At 42.0% G+C, this 23,046-nt stretch overlaps 1 protein-coding gene across 1 annotated transcript in view; it reads left to right on the forward strand.

Moving 5' to 3' along the window:
• Nucleotides 1-23,046, forward strand: part of plcl2 (phospholipase C like 2) — a 34,876-nt gene that overhangs the window by 471 nt on the left and 11,359 nt on the right. The window contains exons 2-3 of the mRNA XM_079164786.1: nucleotides 16,738-19,221; nucleotides 20,380-20,583. Of these exons, the coding sequence (XP_079020912.1) occupies nucleotides 16,738-19,221; nucleotides 20,380-20,583 (2,688 nt within the window). The remainder of the gene's footprint in view (nucleotides 1-16,737; nucleotides 19,222-20,379; nucleotides 20,584-23,046) is intronic.

A 23,046-nucleotide genomic window follows, 5' to 3' on the forward strand; every position in this document is an offset into this window, starting at 1 on the left:
TGCCATTCGTTCTGCACATCTACCCTTGAACGCAGGCTGTTAGAAGTTACAACGCACAACCCCTGCTTTAATTTAATGACTCTCTTCTTTGCACATCTTTTGCCTCCTCCTCACTAATCTCGCCAGTGACATTTCAGTGAAATAGGTGTTTTTTTCCTCAATACAGGCCGGTAAGGGGATCACCAGAAGCACATCCTGTACTTTGTCTGAATGTCTTTTGCATGGGATTTGTATAGCCGTGCTTCTCCTTTTTGTATGATGTTGATTGTCAGCAGTCTAGCTACATGTGCATTGCTGTGGACACAGGGTGAGATAGGAGGATCTTTATTGCTCCCAAAAGGGGAACATGTTTTTGCAATAGCAGGGAAGTACAGGCACCAAGCAGTGAAAGAGGCACGACAGAAACATAGTATGTCCGCAACTCTGTGGGTGTGGGTGAAGGTACTAAGTTCATTATACCAATAATATGTTTAATGCATATTTGAATATTGTAACAATAAAGCTTGCACATGGATGAAAGTGGGCCGACATTAATAAGGTAATGTTTTCTTAGGGAGCAGCAAAGACCGACAACTGACACGCAATTAAATATTGTACTTAAGAGAGAATGAGAGGGAGTGTCCATAAAGTGAACAGCAGCAGCTCAGACTGCTCAGTACAGCAGCACACCATGTAGAATGGCCGTATGATGCAGGGCTCCTGAGTGTCTCGGATGTTGACCTCACACTCGATGGGGTCTGCCTTAACATTGATAAAGTGCAGCTTACAGTTGGCATAATACGAAGATAGTACCGAGTAACACAATAAGATATCTCATATTGCCGTAAAAGAAACATCGGTGATCAGAGAGAATCCTTTCTCCAGGTGCTGGTCCTGGATGCTCTTATGACGTGTACATGTCTTAGAAAGATATGCAAATAACAAACATACCTGTTAACAGATTCATATTGTTCAACTATTTGGTGTTAGACTCTTTGTAATTCTGACTTTCAGTCTGAAGCTTTGCAATTTACTATACTTGTCTCCAGAGTATGGGCGTTGTGAGTATTGCTTAAGGGTTAACAAAGATGATGACACTTCCTCTCATTGCATTAATCTATGTTGAAAGTCTTCAAAAACATTGACTACGTTAACGTGCACACTGACATTTCACTATTATTCCCAATATGACAATATTCTGAGTTTCTTCATGGGTCAGGTAGAAAGCATTTTCTGTTTGGATATTCTGAACTTGGTGTTATTCTGAATGTAGCACTCTCCATGTAAGACGTGTGGAATATGCCGATAATATTTGGGTTTTAGGAGCATTCTAGGCCTCTTGCCCGTGCAGAAGTTATACACAAACCGACTACCACCAGTTTGCAGAGATGCACGCCTCAAAGAAAAGCTCACATTTCTGGTCGGGAGGAGAAACGCACCTACTTTTAAACATTATGAAAGACTGGGATATCTACGGATTGTTGGATGTGTGCACTTATCGGTTCTCCGACCTTTTTAAGAAGGTTGAAGGAATGAAAGAAGGAGGCTTTGTTCAAACGGTCGAAAAATATTGCCGCTGGTCAATCGGAGTACACACGGAATATTTGTGGTAAACGTCATCAGCGCTGTAATGTCCGTCTGGCCTCTGCTGCTGTCATAATGTCAGCTGTGAAGCTCTGAAGGAGTACGTTTGAACACGGTGACGGGTAGTGACTTGTTAAACTGAACAAAGGATTCATTATTACGCTATTCTTCACAATAACTGTACTCTACCCGTAGAGAATATTACCTTATCATTGACATTGTGAGATGTCAGAAAAGTATGCCTCTCATGTTGCTGCTGTTTACATTTTGCTTTTAGAGGTCAATGAATTAGTAGTCGGACTCAGAGATTTCATTCCCTCTAGGGCCCGCTGGATTTAAAATGCATGACCTGTGTCAGGGAGTTGTTGAGATGCACTTTTCAAATGTCAGTGTCTGGTGTGTCCTGAGTGGATTTGGTTTAATCGTCCACTACCATGTGCATAATCGATACCATTATTGGGTCTATGATTTGATCTTTCAGTGAGATTTCTCTGCTTTGGGAACGTTCTCTGGCAGCGGACGGAGTTCCCTCTGCTCATCGTTTCTCGGGGAGCGTTTTTACAGGCAACACATTCTTTGACACATTGTGGATGTTGAGCTCGGACGTGCCCTCTGCCTGGATATTGATGGGGGCGATATTGACGTTTGTGCTTTGTAAAGTCACAAGGACCTGTCTTAGTGCGCAGGCCGTTTCTGTGATGTGTCCACTCCTGTGAGCTACAGGCTCTGTCCAAACACGTGGAAGCGTATTTGAATAAGAGAAACGTCAATAGGTTTTTTAAAGGGCTTCAACTCATAACCTGTTTTAAAAGAAGAGACGGAGAAAGTCTTCTTCATATAACTCTGCTTAGAAAACCTCTGATTGCTGCCCTTGTTAAGATGAATGCCCTTGTCCAATTTGCTGCTCCATTATGGCAAAATCATGTTCCAGATAATCCAATCAATATGGAGAACACGGTTGTTGAACATGAGTACCCATCGACTTTGAAAACCTCTCGCATTTAGATGAACAATCTGTACGTTTTAAGGTAAAATGCATCAATCTGGTGCACTTCAGGAGAGGAATTAAAAAGGCTTGGAGTGTTTGAGTTTCAGGGGAGGCTCAGTGAAAATCACATAGAAAAGCCAAAATATGTGCAATCTAGAAGAGATAATTCAGATACAGTAGTTTTGGGGAATTTTTATGTTTTTCCCACTTTCTCTGAGTCAGAAACCAATACATTCCTGAGGAAAGATGTTTTTAATATATTTGGTCTGAAGTTATGTCAGACAGCAGTGTTGGGCAATATTGGGTGTCTATGGGATCAAATAACATAATCATGATCCAGGAAATGAGCAAAAGTAAACTTAAGTCAGGCACCTTTCTCCAATCTTTGTCTTGAAGGGAGGCATTGTTCACTCTTCTAGTGAACAATTTAATCAGAGGCGCATTGTTTGTATAGATATCAAGAAAGTCACACCCTCAAAGCATGGTAGATGATACTAGGTCCGTGTTTCAACATCGGTCTGGTGGGCTGCAGAAAACGCCACCATGGTCGGTCAGCCCACAGGGAGAGAGGCCCGGCGAGGCCACGGCCCGGTGTCGCAGCTCGGCTCTCAGACACGAGCGAAAGAGCACCGCTGTAAAGAAAAGGGGCGAGCTGAATTTATAACGCAAGACGAAACGAGAGCGTAACTGTGAAACAGAATGCGTCACAGTAATGGTTTAATCTCGATCATCTCGTTTTCATAATAGTTGGAAGCCCAGATCGTAAATGAATATAAACGTATTAATCGTCCAGCCCCATGTGCTATTCAGTGGACTGGTCCAGAGGTTTTCTCCACATGGTTGTCCTGTGCCAGGCAGACAAGACATTATTCTGTGGTCAGTGACCTAAAGTCAGTAAGTGCAATATCAGACTGCACAATGAAAGCCTTTATTTCAACACTAATGACACACGTGAAATGCACAGCGAGTTAATTTGAAATGATGTTGTGCGTTTGCTTAGCAACAACGCACACAGACGGATCAACATCCAGTGACTCACAGCCGACATGGTACATAGACTTGCATTTAAACAGCGCCTTTCTTGCAACTAATGAAAATGCTCATTCACACACACACGCACACACACACATACACACCGATGGGACAGTGTTCGTGAGCTATTCGGGGTTCCGTGTCTTGCACAAGGACACTTCAACAACTGGAGGAGCCAGGGATCGAACCACCGCTCTGCCTCTTAAAACACAGCTGCTTCAATGGTGATCACGGTGGTGATGATGCCACAATGGATGTCATGTTAAGTTATCATTAAGAGACCGTGGGCTGTTACCAAGGTTTGGGTTGATGCAATCTTAATCAACATAGAAACAATATCAAACATAATGAAGTTATGTAATACTACTCGTACACCAACAAGAGTTACACTGCCATGTTGCATAAACACATATTAAAGTAAGTAGCACGTTAAGTAAAATGTGTTTTTTGATAGAGAAAGAACAAATATGTCGTAAATCACATGTTATACTTGTGCAAAGGCAAATCTTAGAATTTCCAATCAGGATTGCAGTACGCCGCCCTTGTCTGCATGCCAATATCCTCTTGAAGGCAGTTTGTTTTTGTTTTTGACAGCTGTGACTGATCGAGTATATCACAGACGGTGCTTGTGAAGGGTTGGACCGGCGTTAACAAGGCGGCCTGTTTCACACTGTCGGGCAGAGCCTTCAGTTCTTGTTAAGCTGCTTCTCCGAATAGACGGGAGGATGTGGTCGACACAACGCCAACCATACTCTCATAGTAACAGCTACGATACTGAGTGCTCAACATGAACCTGACTTCTGTTCTACATATGCGGTGGTGAGGGTGTGTAGTAATCAGTGTGGTTAGGCCTACGCGCTAATGGCACATCTAAACTGCCATGTTGAGATATTTTCCTTTCAAAATGTGTCGGTGGGGAAGGAAAGTGAAGCTTGCAGTCTTTGGTTGACAAAATAGCACCTTTGCAGATCTTTTAATTTGATGGTAGCTCAATGCTGAACTTAAAGTGATGCTCCACCCAAAATCTACACTCACCCTCCCACTCATCCATCCAGTGGTGGCAAGTGAGACGTTGTCTCTTAACCCCCTCGCTGTCAGTAGATTTCAAACAGTTTTTTAAAAGATAGAAATATCAACAGATACTCTGTCGCCCCCCCCCCCCAATGAAACGCAGAAGTTCTTTTTCTTTTCTCAGTATGAATTATACAATAGAAAAGGGTCTTCTGTTGCAGGAGTGGTTGGATAATTATTTATGGATGTTTGGATTCTTTGGAAACCATTTGAACCCGACTGATGTGTTTTCAAGTTGACCACAACCCATGACCACATCCTCTCTATGAAATATGAAACTACCCCCTTCAAACCGCCATCTTTGCTTGATAGTCCAAAGATAGGTTTTGGATGGAGAAGCACTTTGAGACAACCGTATTTCCAGAAATTAAAGAGTCTGCTTGTGTGTTAGTTAGCGGAATTTTCTAAAAAGTTGAATGGAAAAATGATTTACTCCATTAACCGTACGTTACTATTATCAGGGAATTTCGGGTTGGTCACAGCCTTGCCAGAGGAATGCACACTTTGAGTGCTTTGCCTTGAATTATAACTTTTCATACACTTGAAATATCAACTGACGTAGTTTAACTGCTGCATGAAAGATTGAGCAGCGTATGTTTAGGTTACATGGCGACTATGTTATACTCGGGCTCCTGTGCGTGGCGTCCAGTATGTTGTAACAGTGCTGTATATACGGGTGGGCCCTGGCAGGAAGAATAATGGTCCCACGGCTCCACTTTGCTGCCCACCTCACAGCTCATCTCGGATCCTCTTGCACAAAGACGATCTCGCCATCGCGTGGTAAATAACACTTATTTCACAGCTCCGATGGCAGAGGAAAACAAACTCTTGTTTGTGATATCACCCTGCGAAAAAGGGAGAACAATATGGTATTAATTATGGCGGACCAGCAGTGCTGCGAGGCCGAGACAAGTATCTCCGTGAGAATCATCATATTGTGTCATATCACTCAGTCAATACAATACTGCAATACTCAGAGCAGTGCACCACAGCAGAGGTGGGATTTTTGTTTCGTAATCAGTGTAGGATTATTTTGATGAGCTCCTGTGAAAGGATAACAGAATATTGTCGTTGTTCTTCATTTGAAATAAGACGGTTGGGAGAGAGTTGGGGCTCCTTTCTTGTTTTGACTTTAACTCTTGAATGTGTTCTCGAGGTGAACTCCTGTACGTGTGATGAGGAGCGGAGACCTGTTAAAACTCAACATTGTGTATGTGTGTTTAATATATAGCGCGATTGTTATGTTGGTAACTTTGCGATGAAGGATTGAAGACTTTCTTACTTACCGACCTTTTCAACTTTTGCTTTTTTTGTGCCAAAGAGCGATTTATAAACTGCAATTATTATGTCAGATTTCAGAAAGTCTAGAAAGTCTAGAATGGACATTTAACGGTTTTCTGTGATCATTTGACGAGTACAAAAGAAAAAGTAAGAATGTTATTCAACACATCACATAAAGCATCTTCTCTTTATGGTTTCCACAGTAGATCCTCACACGCTACATCGTGCATACTGCATTTACATTTGACAGCAATGAGCTTTTTAGATCAGCTTTTTATGACTTGGCACAGTTAATAGTCAGTGTGAGGTGGTAGATCAGCTTTGAATACTTTATTATTATTATTATATTATAATGAAAAGGCTATATATATTGATATTGAAGGGTTTTGGAGAGCTTTCCCCTGAAGTCTTGAAGTGATAACATGTTATATTGTAACTTTGAGTAAAAGGATGCTTCCACTATGTCTACTGTATATCAAGTACTTTGTGCTGCACACTGTTAGTGCTAATGTAGTCATCAGTGTCTAAATAGTTTCCATTCTGCAGTCTAATTAATTGTGGTAAATAATGAATGGTGCATGTGCTACACTACCTTCACTGGAATGTGTAATTGTAGCCATTGCTTGTCCAATTCTTTTTACAATCAAATAGACAGTTGAAGCCACTAAAATGAATTGTGATAATGCAGCGTGAGACTCAATCTGTGGCCTTGAACCACAAACGTAACTTCATAGAACTCACACTGAGCGTCCATGTTCAGCAAAACAAAGTCTCCAGCACATTGTCTTCTATAAAGATTGGTAGAATTAAGTCCCCTTTAAGAATGTGGTGATGTAAATGTTGCTGATATTGCCGAGCACTTGTCAATTAATTATTCACAATGTCACTCTAGAAAGCTGTTATTACGGATTTTCCAACCACCACTTAGCCTAAATAGTCCAACCGCCGATCGTTGTTTAACCCAAACTCTCTTTGAGCAATGTAGCTTGCGTGCGTGAGTGTAATCCCGTTGGCCAACCCAGTGCCTCCGGCAGCGGATGGTGTAATTTATTAAACATCTTTTGACAGCGCGTCCCTCGATGCAGTGTCCGGCTGCTTGTCTCGCGTTCCCTCGTTGAGGCTGCATGTGTCTGCAGCGATCAGTCTCCCACCTGAATCATTGCTTATTCATCCGTCAGCTCAGCTGTGACTGATTTACACGAGTGCTGCCGGCCTCACCCGGGCAGTGTATGTCAAGGGTAGCTCCAATGACTTAGCGGTGATTACAGTTCTGCCCCATTTAATGGGAGAGGTGGATCTATGCCATTATGATTACATTGTACTGTAATACAAAGTGACGCACAGAAAGGACAATACTTATACAAGTAACGTGGAGTTTAATTAGCAGTTATGAAGTTTCTGCACCATCATCAAAGCTGTGACTGTGATAAACGATTCAATAAGCCCCTCTGTTGAGAGAACATGCAAGGCTCACTGTCACTACTGGAATGTATGTTTATTAAAAACACTGCTCTCACAATAAATGAACGTATCTACACTCTGGGATGGATCATAGAAAAGTATATGTTCCTGTGAAGCTTAGGGTTGATTGAAGTTTCTTAATGTAACTGTTGTAAAGTGCTGACTTAGTGTTGCTATGGTCTCCTTTGATAGTGATTGGTCTGTTTTTATAAGTGTTTGTGCAGCTTTCCACGCAAAAAATGGCGAACGTTTGATGGTCCAAGCTTCTTAAATGTGATAAATAGCTGCTTTTCCTCGTCTTATTATTATATCTTTGGGGTTTTGACTGCTGGTTGAACAAAACAAGACGTGGTGACAGTCTGAGTTCTAAGAAAACTGTGATTGTCCTTTTTCACACATAACTGTTAGTTGCAGGCCAGCTGTACCCCAGCTCTCTCAGTAGAGCTTCCATTTGGATGTTTTCTTTTGGTAATCATTTCCTGCACAAACCAAATATTTTGATATTTGATATGACTGTCTTATGGTCAACCATAAGAAAAGGTTTGTGTTTATATTATCCCTAACACTGTTTACTTGAGTCTTCAGTCCTTCCTATTTGATCTAGAAAGACTTTTTTTTTGTGTTAAAGTCACTAATTGATATCCTGCCAGAGTGTAGTTCTGTTTGCAAGTAAGATAACAACATGTAACAGTTATTGTGTGGGAACTCTGTGTTATTAATGTAACATAATGTGGCTCTATATTAACATAGTTATTATAGAGTTTCGTTAAAATGCTCTTATATTAGCTGTATTTAAATCCTTTTTGTTATTTGAAGGAGTAAAGTGTAGCAGGTAGTCGTTATTCTCAGTGCCTCGGCATTGTCTTGCATTGCTGCTCAGATTTAAGAGGCTCCTAGGATGAATCGGCTTAGCTGTTTTGTAACAGTAACTATGTCGGCTGTGAAAGTCTCGTGAAATTGGCAGCTAATATGTTAATTGAACTCGCTGTGCAGGCGGAGCGTTTGAAGCCTGCCAGTGTTCTGAAGCCGTCTCATCATGGATTGCCTTATCAGATGCCGAGCCGTGCTGATGCAGTTCACTCCCTCCTCCGTGAGTGTGAAGCGTGACACGACGATTTTGCTTGATCATTTCCCGGCTGATCGGAATGCGAACAAAATCATTGTCGGCTTGGCAGCGTTGACCCGATTGAACGATTAGGTGTCCCACACCGACTGTACTTCACCGCTGTTACATTTGCAAAAGTTCCTAGATGCGTCTGTCGTCGGTCAGTTTGATCGAGATGGTGTTTGATTGTTTTTAGCGTGCTCGCACTGTTTAAAAGTGCACTGCAGGCCGGCCTGACTGTAAGACATAGTAGTATGCATGAATCTCTACAACTGCTTATCGATGAGACCACGACCTTTGGTTTGGATTGCAATCACATGTTTCATATGTCAGCAGAAGAATTCAGCGTTCTGGCAGACTTTCAATTTCCATATTCAACTGCATTTTCATAAAGGTGTGATTTGTATTAAATACTTAAGATTTTGCAGAAAAGCACACACAGATCAGTAAGAGATGAATGAAGTTGTTTTCTAGCTCTATTGCTGTCTGTAGCTGAGGAAAGGGTAGGTGTTGGTCTCTTTCAGTGGGGATTGACCCTTGATAATCAAGCAATGTGATTAAGAGTCATAAGAGTGACTATTCTGATCATAGGTTTCACTTCCTCCACAGTGACCTATCTTCAACTATAGTTGACAACTATAGAAGTCTAATATTAATCATATCTAACAACCACGATATGTTCACATGGAGGTCCATGATGTGAAATAGGGCTCTGTGATCTAATGTGTTATGATTTAGACGTCCACTGCAGTAGACCCAGTATAGAGTAGCCAATCCGTACAGTAGGTGAGGGTTAGATGGGTTAAACAGCCATGTTGTAAGGTGGAGTTTTGTTTGTTTTGCTACTGAAATGGTGAAAGAAAGGGGCTTTACATGTTTGCAGTGTAATATCAGAGTATTGTCCATTTTTATCTGGTCTCATTCCATCCGTAGGCCATCACACTGATGTGCTCACCATTATTATTCAAAACATCCTTGTGCTTAGCTTGCTGGTTGACACGTCTCTCAATATCCCCTTACATTGCTTTTAATTCACACCAGCCATGAAAATGTTCGGGAACCAGTAGACGGTCACGTGGTCACGGTTCAGGTTAAAGCAGGCTTGCAGGTCCATTACTTTTCTTTCCATTCAGCTGATACCTGCAGGCCAGAGATGTTGTCCTCCTACCTACCCAGTATTTAAAAGAAACCTAACTACTGTCGTGAGGATTGAGTAGAAGCGACCTGTTTGTGTCAGGCTGTGTGCTCTGTGATCGATGGACCAGCCTGTCTTCATAATAACATGAAGCGTTTGTTCTTTCAGCTCCTTTTAGGCATAGGGATGGTCTGCAACTTAACGAAGCACCAACACTGTCGAAAGGTTCCTATTAATATCGCTGAATGAACAAGTTAACTTATTGTAACTGTGGTTAATGACTCAATTAATATTTGAGAACATGAGAGCTTCTCTCCCAAAGGCCTGGAGCCACGGAGCTAAAAGCTGATGATGTAAATCCTGGAACGGCTCCATGGAGCACATTTCAGAAGAAAGATGGTGGTGAACGATGAACAGGCGCTCTCAGTAAAGTCTTTGGTTAGCTTTGAGTAAAATGTACCGTTGGCCAACACCTTGTGTAATGTAGTTGTCTCTTTTAACTCTTCATGTAATTGTCTTGCATGTTGTTCCAGTGTTATGCAATAGAACCGGGATGAACTATTTTTACCTGATTCTAATAGTCGATACCGATCATCAACAATCATTTCACATTTTTGTGTTTTAAAAGAAGTTCATAACCTGTATTTTATTATGCACTGAAGGTGAGGAAAGCTTAGATGTAGTGTGCAGATGGACGCTTTACTATTCCATAGCTCTGACCAAACCAAATCTAACTGACACTATTGGTAACTCAACAAAAACAAACACCAGTTTTCACTCTTTAAATGACATAAAAGTACATAAAAAAAACTAGAAATGCACCAATTGATTTTCATCAGCAGATAATCTATCGGCTATATTTTAAGTAGCGGAAAAATACATACTGATATTACGCAGTATACAATAATATTTATATTAAATACAAGAATGAAAAACCAGTTGACAATCCAAAGTGATACAAAGTCAGAAAGCGAGGTGAGAGGATCCTAACGATGACATGTCGTCACAACCACAACGTTCCAAAGATAGACGTTTTACTTTCATTCATATTTGTTCAGGAAATGGTTTAAAAGTTGAGTGCAGGGTCGTCACCTTCTCCACAGCTGAGTTGATGGTACAGAACAGAAGCAGCTGGGCCGTGACCAGGTTTAGGCTCCTGTGGGGCTTCACTGCAGTGCAGCTACAGAGCAAAAAGTCTCCGTACGCTAATTCAAACAAAACAACAAGCTCCTTACTGGAATAGATCGGTTTCATTGAACGTTGAATCCATACCGTGTGTGTTATGCTCAGTTTGCTGTCTTATTTTTTCATACGGTCCTATTGTTCTTCACTCTCGATTGAATCATGATTTTAAGTATTTTCACATTTACATATTTAACTTAAAATCTTCTAGAGAGGTCTCACAGCATTCATTACAAATAATCTAGTGTGAAGGTTGCTGCACTCGTCCAAACTAAAAACTAAAAAGGTGTTTTCAGTATTTGTTGTGGGGTAACCGTGGCCACAGTGTGCACAAAGTGACTGTCATCACCTTTTTGAAGTTTTCACAACTGAATCTGACTCTTGTTTTGTAACCGACTCTTGTTTTTCAAAACATGTATTTCCTCCTCTTTACCGTCACCAGTTTGGTTTCCCACATGACTCATTTTGTTCTAGTTTTTGTTGTTCCTCCAAAGCTCTTCCTGTCACCGCGTTACCCTCTCTCACACACACACACACACACACATCTGTTTTCATCCAAAGTCTCCTCCGCCTGTTGAACACAGGCGGTGTTATCTGATGATGTTACTTAAGAGAAATGAGTAGTGCTGCAACAGATCTCGAATATATCGGAATATATCTGAACAAATCTTAACACATTACATGGCATAGAGCTATGACTCGCATGAGATTTAAGCATATTATGCTCAAAGTGCCGCACATGTCGGATAGTTTTATAATCGAGATGGAACAATACTGTACTGCCTTTTGTGTTCTTTTAGTTTATACAAAACGCATTACTGAATAATGCATTAGCCTCGTTTAGCATTTTACTTTTTCAAACAAGTTAAAGAAGAATTTATTTCAGTTAATTTATCATGCTGAACCACAAACACACTCAAGCTCGACACCAAAATCTGACTTTATTTATATGTGGACTATGATCTACTGAATGAGAACCTTGGATACTGAATGGAGAGGAAATAACTGATGAAGTTGAATTATAATCCAGTCACAGAAGAGAGTGAATAGAAGTTAGTCCAGGGGTCTTATTACAGAGTTTCAAAGATAGGAAACATTCTAAATGTCATCCTAAACTGAGAGAAGACAGGATTCCAGACTTCGGAAGTTACTGCAAAGAGGCCCCGTTCTTACATTATAGGCAGCCAACATTCATGAAGTTAAGTGTCAGTACTTCTAATGGTGCATGTCTATGTGTTGGGGATTGGCTATAACATCAAGGCCTCTAAGTCTTTATCTCATTGTTAAATTAAAGCAACAGATTTACACAACCATCAGTATGTTAAAGAAGAATCTTGGATGTGGAAATTGACAAATCATGATATAATAGTTAATATGCTGCTGTTTCATATCCTCTAAAATACATTTTTATAGGATTGCTGCATAAGAACCTCTGACCAGCTTCGTAAGCCTTTTTGTTCTGTACTCCTGGTCCTAAAAAAGCTCCATACCCCACTGCTAGCTGTGGGATACGTATGAGCTTCTTAGGTAACCATGCTGTTGCCTCAGCTTGTTTGGTCGGTAGAGGAGGAGACTTTAATGCAGTCTTGGGTCTAATCCAGGGTTGGAAAATGATTCAGCATCTGACTCTTGATATCCGGACTGAGTGTTTATTTTGTGCCACAGGACATGATAACTCTGAAAGACTCACTCCTGCTCTGTGCAGGATGTAACTGGTAGTTTTATAACATAGATGTTGCATGTGAGCATAAATCGGCCTAAATAATTGATCGCTGAACAGTGCGCAACACTATTAGTGCCAGTAGAAGTGAAAGAGATGTTTCAAAGGCTTTGTACCAGTCTGGTTCCCGTACCACATTTGCATTGATGAAATTCTCCTCATTGAATAGATTTAGATAATTGTGAACTGAAGCCGTTGCTGGTGTGGAGCTGGAAGTTTATTCATGCTGCAGTGTGATTCCCATTGCTCGTTGTTGGCGATGTATACAGAACAGTTGAACAGAGAGTAGCGGCTCCCCTGCCATGTTCTCCGTCGTACAGACAGTTCATAACTGCTCACTGAGCCAGAGAAAATGCAGGATTCAGTCCATGAGGGGATTCAGATTCCTATGGGATCAGTGAGCAGTTGGATAGTCTCTGTCTTACTTGCTGTTTCATTGTCTCGTCCTGGGTTTGTCTCTCTGACTCACCCTCTGTCTCCTCACTCACTCAAACACCGAGCATATACATAAACGGTATGTAAAGGCATAAAAACAACATCCCCCGTCAGGGTGAGCCTCGTGGGATAAGCCTTATTATCTCTTTATTATGAAATACCTTTAAAACATCCAATGTCCTCTTTTTGTGTGTTCTACTGACTCGTACCGGGAGTTTTCTTCTCTGAACATACCGTAACTAACATGAAAAATACACTCTGTGATGGATAATGAGCACTGTTACGCAAGACGAATTTCTCTCAAATATGAAAGAAAGACTTTAACCTTGATTCCCCCGACATCATATAAAACAACAAATAAATAGGTTTCAAAGAAGTAATGAGTAACGGCATCGCACAGCAGTGTGTTTGGGATGTTTACCACCGAAACCGCAGTGTTCTCTTTAATGACTTATTAATTGAATTAATTGAATAAGAGTGTTGATCAATACCAGTGACTCCGCCTGTATACTTACTGGTGCTGTAGTTTCTGGCTTATGAAATGATCTTTTCAGATCACACTTTTATAACAAACACTGCTCTGTGAAATTGCAATAACTCACAATTAGACTCGCAATATTCCGTGAATATTTAAGGTGCACACTTTCCAGGGGAATAAATGAAAATGTAAGAGATTTTATGAGAAATAACAGGAATAAAATGAATTTATAGAGGTTATTTGCTGCTAGACTGTATTAACCTTGACATATCTAGATAAAAACACATTTTGTACTATATCATAAGCACATATAATTCATTAATTTGACAATTAAATCTGCTAATCTGTCAAATACATACAATGTGAAATATGTCATGGTGAATTAGCAAGTAAAAAAAATGGGGAAAGGTGCTTTTAACATTTGAGCTGATAACATAGGCTCTGTGCAAACTAATAAGTGATTCATTCATTTATAAAAGGAATGTTTTACAATAAAGAATGAATGGAAATAGATTCACTGAAACTCCAGTGAGCATGCTCAATCAAGCTACATCCCACATGGTAACAGCTAGCTAGCTAAAGCTAGCAGCATGTTTAACAAGAGATAAAGTGAGCACTAACTGAGCTGCACATGTGATGACAGAATGCACTGTGCATGCAGAGGCTTGTCCTTATACTTAAATCCTCTTTAATGGGATGCTGGCAAATGATTTGTACATGTGATGGAAGAGTGTGCTACTGAATGCAGTGCATGGTAACAATTCAGTTATATGGGCATATTTTTAACTCGGAACATGCCAGAAGAAGTAGTGATGCTTAACGTCCCTTGTAACATGTCTGGAAATGTACTGACCCGTTGCAGCCCGACTACCAATAACACTATACCGGTGACTTGATGATCACCAGTAAAGGTCCGTAAATCCTTCAAAGCTAGTCCTATAAAAACACAGTAACCGTGAAGGGAAGAGAACGGTTTTGTTGGAGGCGTTGCTGCTCCTTGGTCTCTTCAGGTACTCCATCTTTAAAGCTTGTTCCGGTGCTGTGCTTTGGTCTGGCGAATGAAAAACCATCCTGATCATAGCTCACTGTGAAGATCGTATAGTTAGACTCAGAGAAACGGAGATAAGTGATATTTATGTCTAGAATAATATGTACCCTATTAAGTTATATCTGTTTGAGCTATAAATAGGCAATCTGATGTTGCAGATCTCGTCTTTTGAAGAACCATTTAAGGACATGCAAAACTATACTTGATTGCAAAAGAAAACACTCCATCTGACTTCCACCAGAGACAGAAAAAAAGGACTGTTGCATAAGAAACAAGCGTCCTCGGGGTATAATAACAAGACAGAGATGGGTGTGGGCAGTATTGTTTTCTAGTTTTAGGTAAAGGAAGCAGAGGGGAAATCCTGAGGAGAATGCCTTGCGTGGTGGACCCTGGTTACACAGCAGGAAGCAGACACAATCTATCAGTAAGCTGTGACTGTAAGTTCACATTCTTGACCAGATCATAAGGATTATTTCCAGTCATGCATTTAGGTCCTAAGCTCCCATTTAGTATAATGAACTCCCTTTACGCAGCAGACTGTGTGAAAGAATGTGAATATTATGTCTACATTTTACTGGACATGGTCCATGGAGAGGTTCAACCAATCAGAGTAAATGTGTCCACACAGATGGGATTTATGATGATTAATTAATTTTGGAAAATCATTACATAATATTATTTTGCCTCCTGTCATTTCAGAATTGCCCACTGACATGTTTTAGTTTGATGAGGTGTTTGTGATTTCACTCGATTGTATTTGAGATGTTTTCCATGTCGGGGAGGAACTTTGTTTAAGCTTCCTTGGCTTCCGTCTAATTCGGTCCATTCGGTTTTATTATTCTCTATCCGCACCCTGTGTGTCTAACAGCAACCGATGAGCCATGGCAGTGTTGTGAGACAATAGGGGAAACAATAAGCAGACAGACAAAACTGATTGTGATGAAGCTGCTTCAAAAATTACAAAACAAAAGCCGGTCCTGTGAAAGATGACGGCTAAGCTGTCACCGATGTCTGAGTTGTCACATTTCTGAATATTAGTGTTGTCACCTGAATGTGATGGAGGAAAGATGTCACATGGAGGATGTGTGAAGCTCCTATATGCATTTATAGACACATAGATATAGACGCATCAATCATATACGACTTCTTATTGAATCACTTTTTGTGACTTTGCCCATCGTTCCTTCACATAGTGATGTTCATCAGTGCTGGTTCTCTCAGTATGTGAGGTGTGCACGTTTCAGTTTGATTACGTGAGAGGCTGTGAAGGTTTTGTGCATTTCATTAAACCCCAAAGCAGAAAGATCAAGGTTTTCTACTACAACGAAAGCTTAACTTGGCAACATCATACAGTTGACAAAATGATGCATTGCTTTTGTATAAAGTGGTACCATTAAGCTGCCACATAATGATTAACAAGGGTTAGAGGTTTTGCTGATGCCAAATTAGTGAAATGAGTTTGAAGAATACAAAATACAAAACGATGTCCTTGTGCTGAAGGAACCTGCCGCAGCGAAGGAGCAGGATTCTTTGAAAATGTCAGAAATGTGGCAGCTGTTGACGAATGGATTCGTGTGGGCGATACTCTCCTGAGGGAGACTTCCTGTTGTACCTCCATAATGAACAGTGACAGGTACCTGAAGTCACCCAGCACAGTTGCTGCTGTGATTCAGCTCAGCGAACGTTCAGACCAGGAAGGAAGAACATTACATCCAAACAGTATATCAGAGCAGACGGCATGTGTTCTGTTGCTGTATTGTAATGTAAACTCAAGATCTACTTTGTCTTTTCTGCTGAAAACTTGAAGGCAGAATACTTCATCCTGAATCCTACTGTAACGACATTTAAGATATTGGGGTGAAAACGGTCTTTTGCTGGAGGCGAAAAGGGGAATGCCTGCATTCAGATTTTATTCCATGTGAACAAATTGGGTTAATAAAAAGGAACCGTTGTGGTAACCGGGCTAGAGTTCAGTTGAAGGAATGATGTGAAAGATTGAAAATAACTGATTTATTTAGCTAAATAAATCAACAACAAAAAAAGCAACATTGAGAAAAAAAGTCTTCAAACTTTTCAGAAAGCAAGAAAAGCATGCCTCTGTACAAATTAATTATATTCCTTTAAGCTGAAACATAAAAACAATCTTTTAAGGTTTTATGTTATTTTCTGTTTTTACTTAATCATTATGTATCTACAGAATGTTTTTTAATTCATGCACTCTGTTCTGTTTCTCTGCAGGATGGCTCAAGACAGCGTAAAGAAAGAAAGAAGACTGTGTCATTCAGCAGCATGCCCACAGAGAAGAAAATCAGCAGTGCGAGCGACTGCATCGGTGCAATGGTGGATGGCTCCGAGCTGAAGAAAGTGCGATCAAATTCCCGCATCTACCACCGCTACTTTCTCCTGGATGCCGACATGCAGTCTTTGAGATGGGAGCCCACGAAGAAGGAATCAGAAAAGGCCAAAATTGATGTGAAATCCATCAAGGAGGTGCGGACGGGCAAAAACACGGACACTTTTAGAACTAACGGAACCTACGATCAGATATCAGAGGACTGTGCCTTCTCAATCATCTTTGGGGAGAACTACGAGTCCCTGGACTTGGTGGCAAACACTGCAGATGTAGCCAACATTTGGGTGACAGGGCTGAGGTACCTGATCTCCTACGGGAAACACACCTTGAATATGATAGAAAGCAGTCAGAACAACATGCGCTCATCTTGGCTCGGTGAACTTTTCGACGAGGCAGACTGTAGCAACAGCAGAAGAATCACGATATGTGCTGCTGTGCAGCTGGTCAAGAAGTTGAACCCTGGACTTAAAAATGTGAAAATGGAACTGAAGTTCAAAGAGCTTCACAAAGCCAAGGACAAAGTAGGGTCTGACGTGACAAAGGATGAGTTCATTGAAGTCTTTCATGATCTTTGCACCAGACCAGAAATTTATTTTCTCTTTGTTCAGTTCTCCAGCAACAAAGAATTTCTGGACACCAAGGACTTAATGATCTTTCTGGAGGCAGAGCAGGGTACGGCACAAGTCAGTGAAGACACCAGCTTAGAGGTCATTCAGAAATATGAACCGTCTAAAGAGGGCCAGCTTAAGGGCTGGCTTTCTCTAGATGGGTTCACCAACTACCTTATGTCTCCAGAGTGCCATATATTTGACCCTGAGCAGAAAACAGTTTGCCAAGACATGACCCAGCCATTGTCCCACTATTACATCAATGCATCCCACAACACATATCTGATAGAGGATCAGTTCAGAGGTCCCTCTGATGTCACAGGGTATATCCGCGCCCTCAAGATGGGCTGCCGCAGTGTGGAGCTGGATGTTTGGGATGGACCTGATAACGAACCTGTTATTTACACCGGTCACACGATGACATCGCAGATAGTTTTCCGCAGCGTCATCGATGTCCTCAACAAGTATGCCTTTGTTGCATCTGAGTTTCCACTGCTGCTGTGTTTAGAAAACCATTGCTCCTTAAAGCAGCAGAGAGTCATGTTTCAGCACCTAAAGAAGATCCTCGGAGACAAGGTCCACATGGATCCTCCAAAACCTGAGGACTGTTACCTGCCCTCTCCCTTAGAACTGAAGGGAAAGATCCTGCTGAAGGGTAAGAAACTGAGCACCAACTGCACTGCTTCAGAAGGCGAGGTGACGGACGAGGACGAGGGGGCCGAAATGTCTCAACGGATGAGCATCGAGTCTGCGGAGCAACAGACTGTCGCGCCCAAAAAATTCCAGCTGTCGAAGGACCTCTCTGATCTGGTGACCTTGTGCAAGTCTGTGGAGTTCAAAGATTTCCCAGCATCCTTCCAGAGCCAGAAGCAATGGGAGCTTTGCTCTTTCAACGAGGTCTTTGCCAGTCGCTGCGCTAGCGACTTCCCGGGTGACTTTGTCAACTACAACAAGAAGTACCTTGCGCGGGTTTACCCTAGCCCCATGCGGATCGACTCCAGCAACATGAATCCACAAGATTTCTGGAAGTGTGGTTGCCAGATCGTGGCAATGAACTACCAGACTCCCGGCCTGATGATGGATTTAAACATCGGCTGGTTCCGTCAGAATGGGAACTGCGGCTACGTGCTGCGTCCGGCCATCATGAGGGAGCACGTGTCATATTTCAGCGCCAACACTAAAGATTCAGTGCCTGGTGTTTCTCCACAGCTCTTGCACATCAAGATCATCAGTGGACAAAACTTCCCCAAACCCAAAGGCTCAGGTGCCAAAGGAGACGTGGTCGACCCCTATGTGTACGTGGAAATACACGGCATTCCTGCCGACTGCGCTGAACAAAGGACTAAAACGGTCAACCAGAATGGGGACAACCCTCTGTTTGATGAGAGCTTTGAGTTTCAGATAAATCTCCCCGAGCTTGCAATGGTGCGCTTTGTGGTGCTGGACGATGACTACATTGGTGATGAATTCATCGGCCAATATACGATCCCCTTTGAGTGTCTCCAGCCGGGTTTTCGACATGTACCGCTGCAATCACTGACGGGGGAGGTTCTGCCACACACCTGGCTGTTTGTTCATGTGGCCATAACCAATCGAAGAGGAGGCGGAAAATCACACAAAAGGGGACTGTCTGTACGAAAGGGCAAGAGGAGTAGAGAGTACGCCAGCATGAGAGTACTATTGATCAAGGCTGTGGATGATGTCTTCAAAACAGCCATGCTGCCACTGAGGGAGGCAACAGATCTCAGAGAAAACATGCAGGTAAGCAATTTAAATCAAACCCCAATAAGTGCTTACTCTGTTCACCAGTGTCCTCTGATGTGTGCAGCACTGAGCCAACAATATCATCACGACTTTTTTCCTTCCGTCTTCCAGCATGGGAATGTTTTTCTGTGAAAGGGTAGACTGAGGAAATTGTAACCCCAAGTCAAGTACAGATTAAAACCAGATCGACTACAAAGGATCTTGAGCGTCTAAAAAAAAAAAGGCTCCCACTCTGGAAAGAGAAACACAAAACCAGCAGGCGAGACCGAATCCAATTTGATTTGATGTGTTGTGCAATAGTCAAAGGAAATGCCGGGGAAAAAGTTGGGAAATGTTGTAATGAGATCCCTGTTTTAATGGTAGATTTTTGTATGTTAAAATCACTGCAACAGATGATGAGCATGGCCTTAAGCGGGCTGTTAACATATGTTAATCTAATCACTTGCCATTTTAATGGCTTCCAATCAAGACTTATCCAGTGTCGTCCCAAACCTTTTTTTTCTTTGTCTGATATTGACCGAGCTTTGCCGCCACAAGGATCATAAAAACGGTGTCATTTTTTCTTTTAATGATCATATTAATTTGTGGTTGATTAAAGTCTCACTGAAGACGTTTTATGAGAAACGCTGTACTGGAGTATCACAACACTCACATGTTGTGTTTCTTCAGCCATTGTATTCGGATTTATTTTGGTAGGCCTGTTTATATGGCAGTCATTGTGTGATAATAAGCCACTGGCCTCGAGACTATAACACATCTTGGCCGCCCTGTCACGGTTTGTTCCTCCGGTTGTTTATTTAGGGTTTAAATTTGGGCTTTCACAGGAAGGTTAGGATTTGTGTGTGTGTGTGTGTGTGTGTGTGTGTTTGTTCCATTTCCGTGTGATACTGATGTCAGTCCAAACGGATTGAGTGTTTGTGAGAAGCTAGCAAGTGCCAAAATGAAAGTTCTCACAGGTAATGAGTGAGTTCTCAGCTACTTCCTCTGACTACTCTGTGGGGCTGTGGTTGTATGTTTAAAGCATAACAATGCCAGATTATAGCAACATGAAAATGAATTCCTTTTTTCATTCTTTGTCTCGAACAAGTGAGTATTATGTGTTTTGCTTGGATTGCCAGTGCAAGCCCAGCTGTAATGTCTCTCTTCTCTCTGCAGAATGCCATCGTGTCCTTTAAGGAGCTGTGCGGCCTTTCAGCAATGGCTAACCTGAAGCAGTGCATCTTGGCCCTTTCCCCTCGACTGACCGGAGCCGAGAACAGCCCCCTCCTGCTGTTCAACCTCGCTGACCAGTACCCGAACCTGGAGCCCCAGAGCCTGCTCCCAGAGGTCCTCAAGAAAGTCGTCACCACCTACGACATGGTGAGTCGGAGTCTGAAAGTCACTTTATTAGAGCACAATATTAACACCTGGAAGTACATGTGATGCAAACAGCTGGATCGAATACATTACCGTTACTAACAACACAACAGAAAGAGACACGTGCCTAACCTGTCAAAAAAAACTCTCTGTGGTTAACCAGCTAACATTCCTGCTCTCTATGCATCCATCAATTAATACAAATAAAAGAAATCTTGGCAAGCCAACAAGCTTTTGACTCCCATCAAATCAATAAATCGGCTTTACTGGACTGAATGGGGGCATACAGAGATGGTTAGGTAACGTGGCTGGAGCTCTGTTAGGTAATACAATCAATGTTCACAAGTTATGCAACATGCCATTGAGGCTATTCCCAGACAACACATTACCCAGAACACATCCTGTTCTGTTCCATTGATTCTCAACACACCATGAGCAAGTCAACTTTCCATCATTATTACAGGCACGGGGCAGAAATCAGTCACACAGCTGGCTGACAGCAAAAATAGCATATCAGGATCACGATCCACGATCCGAACATGAATCTTTAGCTTTTGTTGGTTTTCAAAACCTTTTATTACTGAACAGTACAACCAAACTAATTGACCTATTTCAAAAAAATACAGCCCCACCAAGGAACAAATCACCACACGAAATTCCTGGCTAACACCGAATGTGGTTCGTGACCTACTACGATAGTCAACGGGAATATCGCTGACGATCATTAACGTTATATGCCGCAGCAGCCAGACCTTCACTCACAAAAACATAGCAGAGCGCTACAGAGCTAACGTTAACTGTACATCAACGTTAGCAAGACTCAAAATACAGCACCGTCAAGTAAAGCGACCACACTCAGAGAGGCAAGTGTTCGCTGCATCCAACCGTGTTGTTTTTTCTGTCCCCTGGGACTCAGAGATGAACATCTGAAAAAGGGGGATGATGCTGAAACGTCTCAGACGGATTAAGATGCCCCCCCCCCCCCCCTCCACCTCCACCTCCCCCACACACCTGCTGCTATAGTCAGACTCTGGAGTAGAGGGCTAGTTAATTGGGCCTGATGGAAAGATGGCCAGGAAAATTGAATTGGATGGAAGAAAGGAGAAAATGACGGGTGTTTGGGGACCGAAATCGAATAAATTAAGAGCAAGGGCTTAAGTGGAGTGAAAGCTGCCGGCTTTGGTCGTCAGCAGAGCGCCGGAGGAGACGGAGAGCAGCAAGGTGCACGACTGAAGGCGAGCTGACAAATACAAGGGGCGTGATTGAAAAGAGGAGAGCCAAACTTAAAGAGATGTAAATAATGTATGGATCAGTCCAATTAGAAATACAGGCGCCGTGTCAAAATCCACCACTGGGAGCAACCAGGCGTTCGCTTCCTCGTTGGCAGAAATAGAATCTGGGTCTCAGTCCTTGCCCATTTGTGTGCTGAGGAAAAAGTGGAGAAACTCGGCACGGTACCAGCGTGTGCTCTTCCACAGTGTGCTCTGATTTCAGCTTTTGTTCACAACAAATGAACTTTTTCTGTTGAATATATTAGAACTATGCATAAATACTAGTTATATGTGTTATCGTTTGTGTGCATATCTTTGATAGCTTGTTATTTATAATTACTGCCCCCTTTACTAGTTACGTGCATAATGGCATTGCTAAGATAACATCCCCCTTTAGAAATCAACGAGCATTTGTGTCTTTGTTAAATACAGGTAATAACAATAATGATAGGAATAGAACTAAGCATAGCACTTACAGGAGGTGGTCTTTAGTGTGCAAATGGGACCCGAGTCCACCCACTCACCTCATAATGTGCCTTTAAATACATTTGAGACGCCGTCTCTGCCACCAAGACGGTAATTTCTTCTCCCATCAGGGAGCTAATCACAGCGTGTGCGACAGCTCTGAGAGGCGCGACTGCAGCTGCGGAGTGTCACAAAGCCGCCACAATCACTTAGTCGTGACTGCGTTCAGAGTAACCCGGTGATTCACTTGAAACTGTATCTGTTCCCGGTACAGTGCACACTATCGGGGGATGGACTCTATGTAATCATGCCCCCCCCCAAAAAAGGCAATGTTTAAAGCCTCAGTGGCTGATTAACTGTTTCCTTATGACTCTGTTATTCTATATGTTTCTTACTGTCAACTAATCCAATGAAGAGACTAAAACCAACCCGGACCCAGACTGCAGCTCTCAGTTCCCACTGATGACATAAATCTGTTAAGAAAAGAGTCACAAATATATAATATCCCTTCTTTTAAAATCAGCTCAGTGATTCCTTCCAACAGCCATGCACTGTACGTTTTCAAACAGGAATAGCTGGGGCATGTTTCCATGTGTGTGTGTATGTGTGAGTGAGTGTGTGTGTGTGTGTGTGAGTGGCTTTGACTCCAAACAAACTACAGTGTTCATCGTAATGAAGGAACATGTACGGCTCATTTATTGTTTTTAATAGTTTAATAGAACAATGGAGC

Source organism: Pholis gunnellus (genome assembly GCF_910591455.1).
Source record: "Pholis gunnellus genome assembly, chromosome: 8".
NCBI classification, from domain to species: Eukaryota; Metazoa; Chordata; class Actinopteri; order Perciformes; family Pholidae; genus Pholis; species Pholis gunnellus.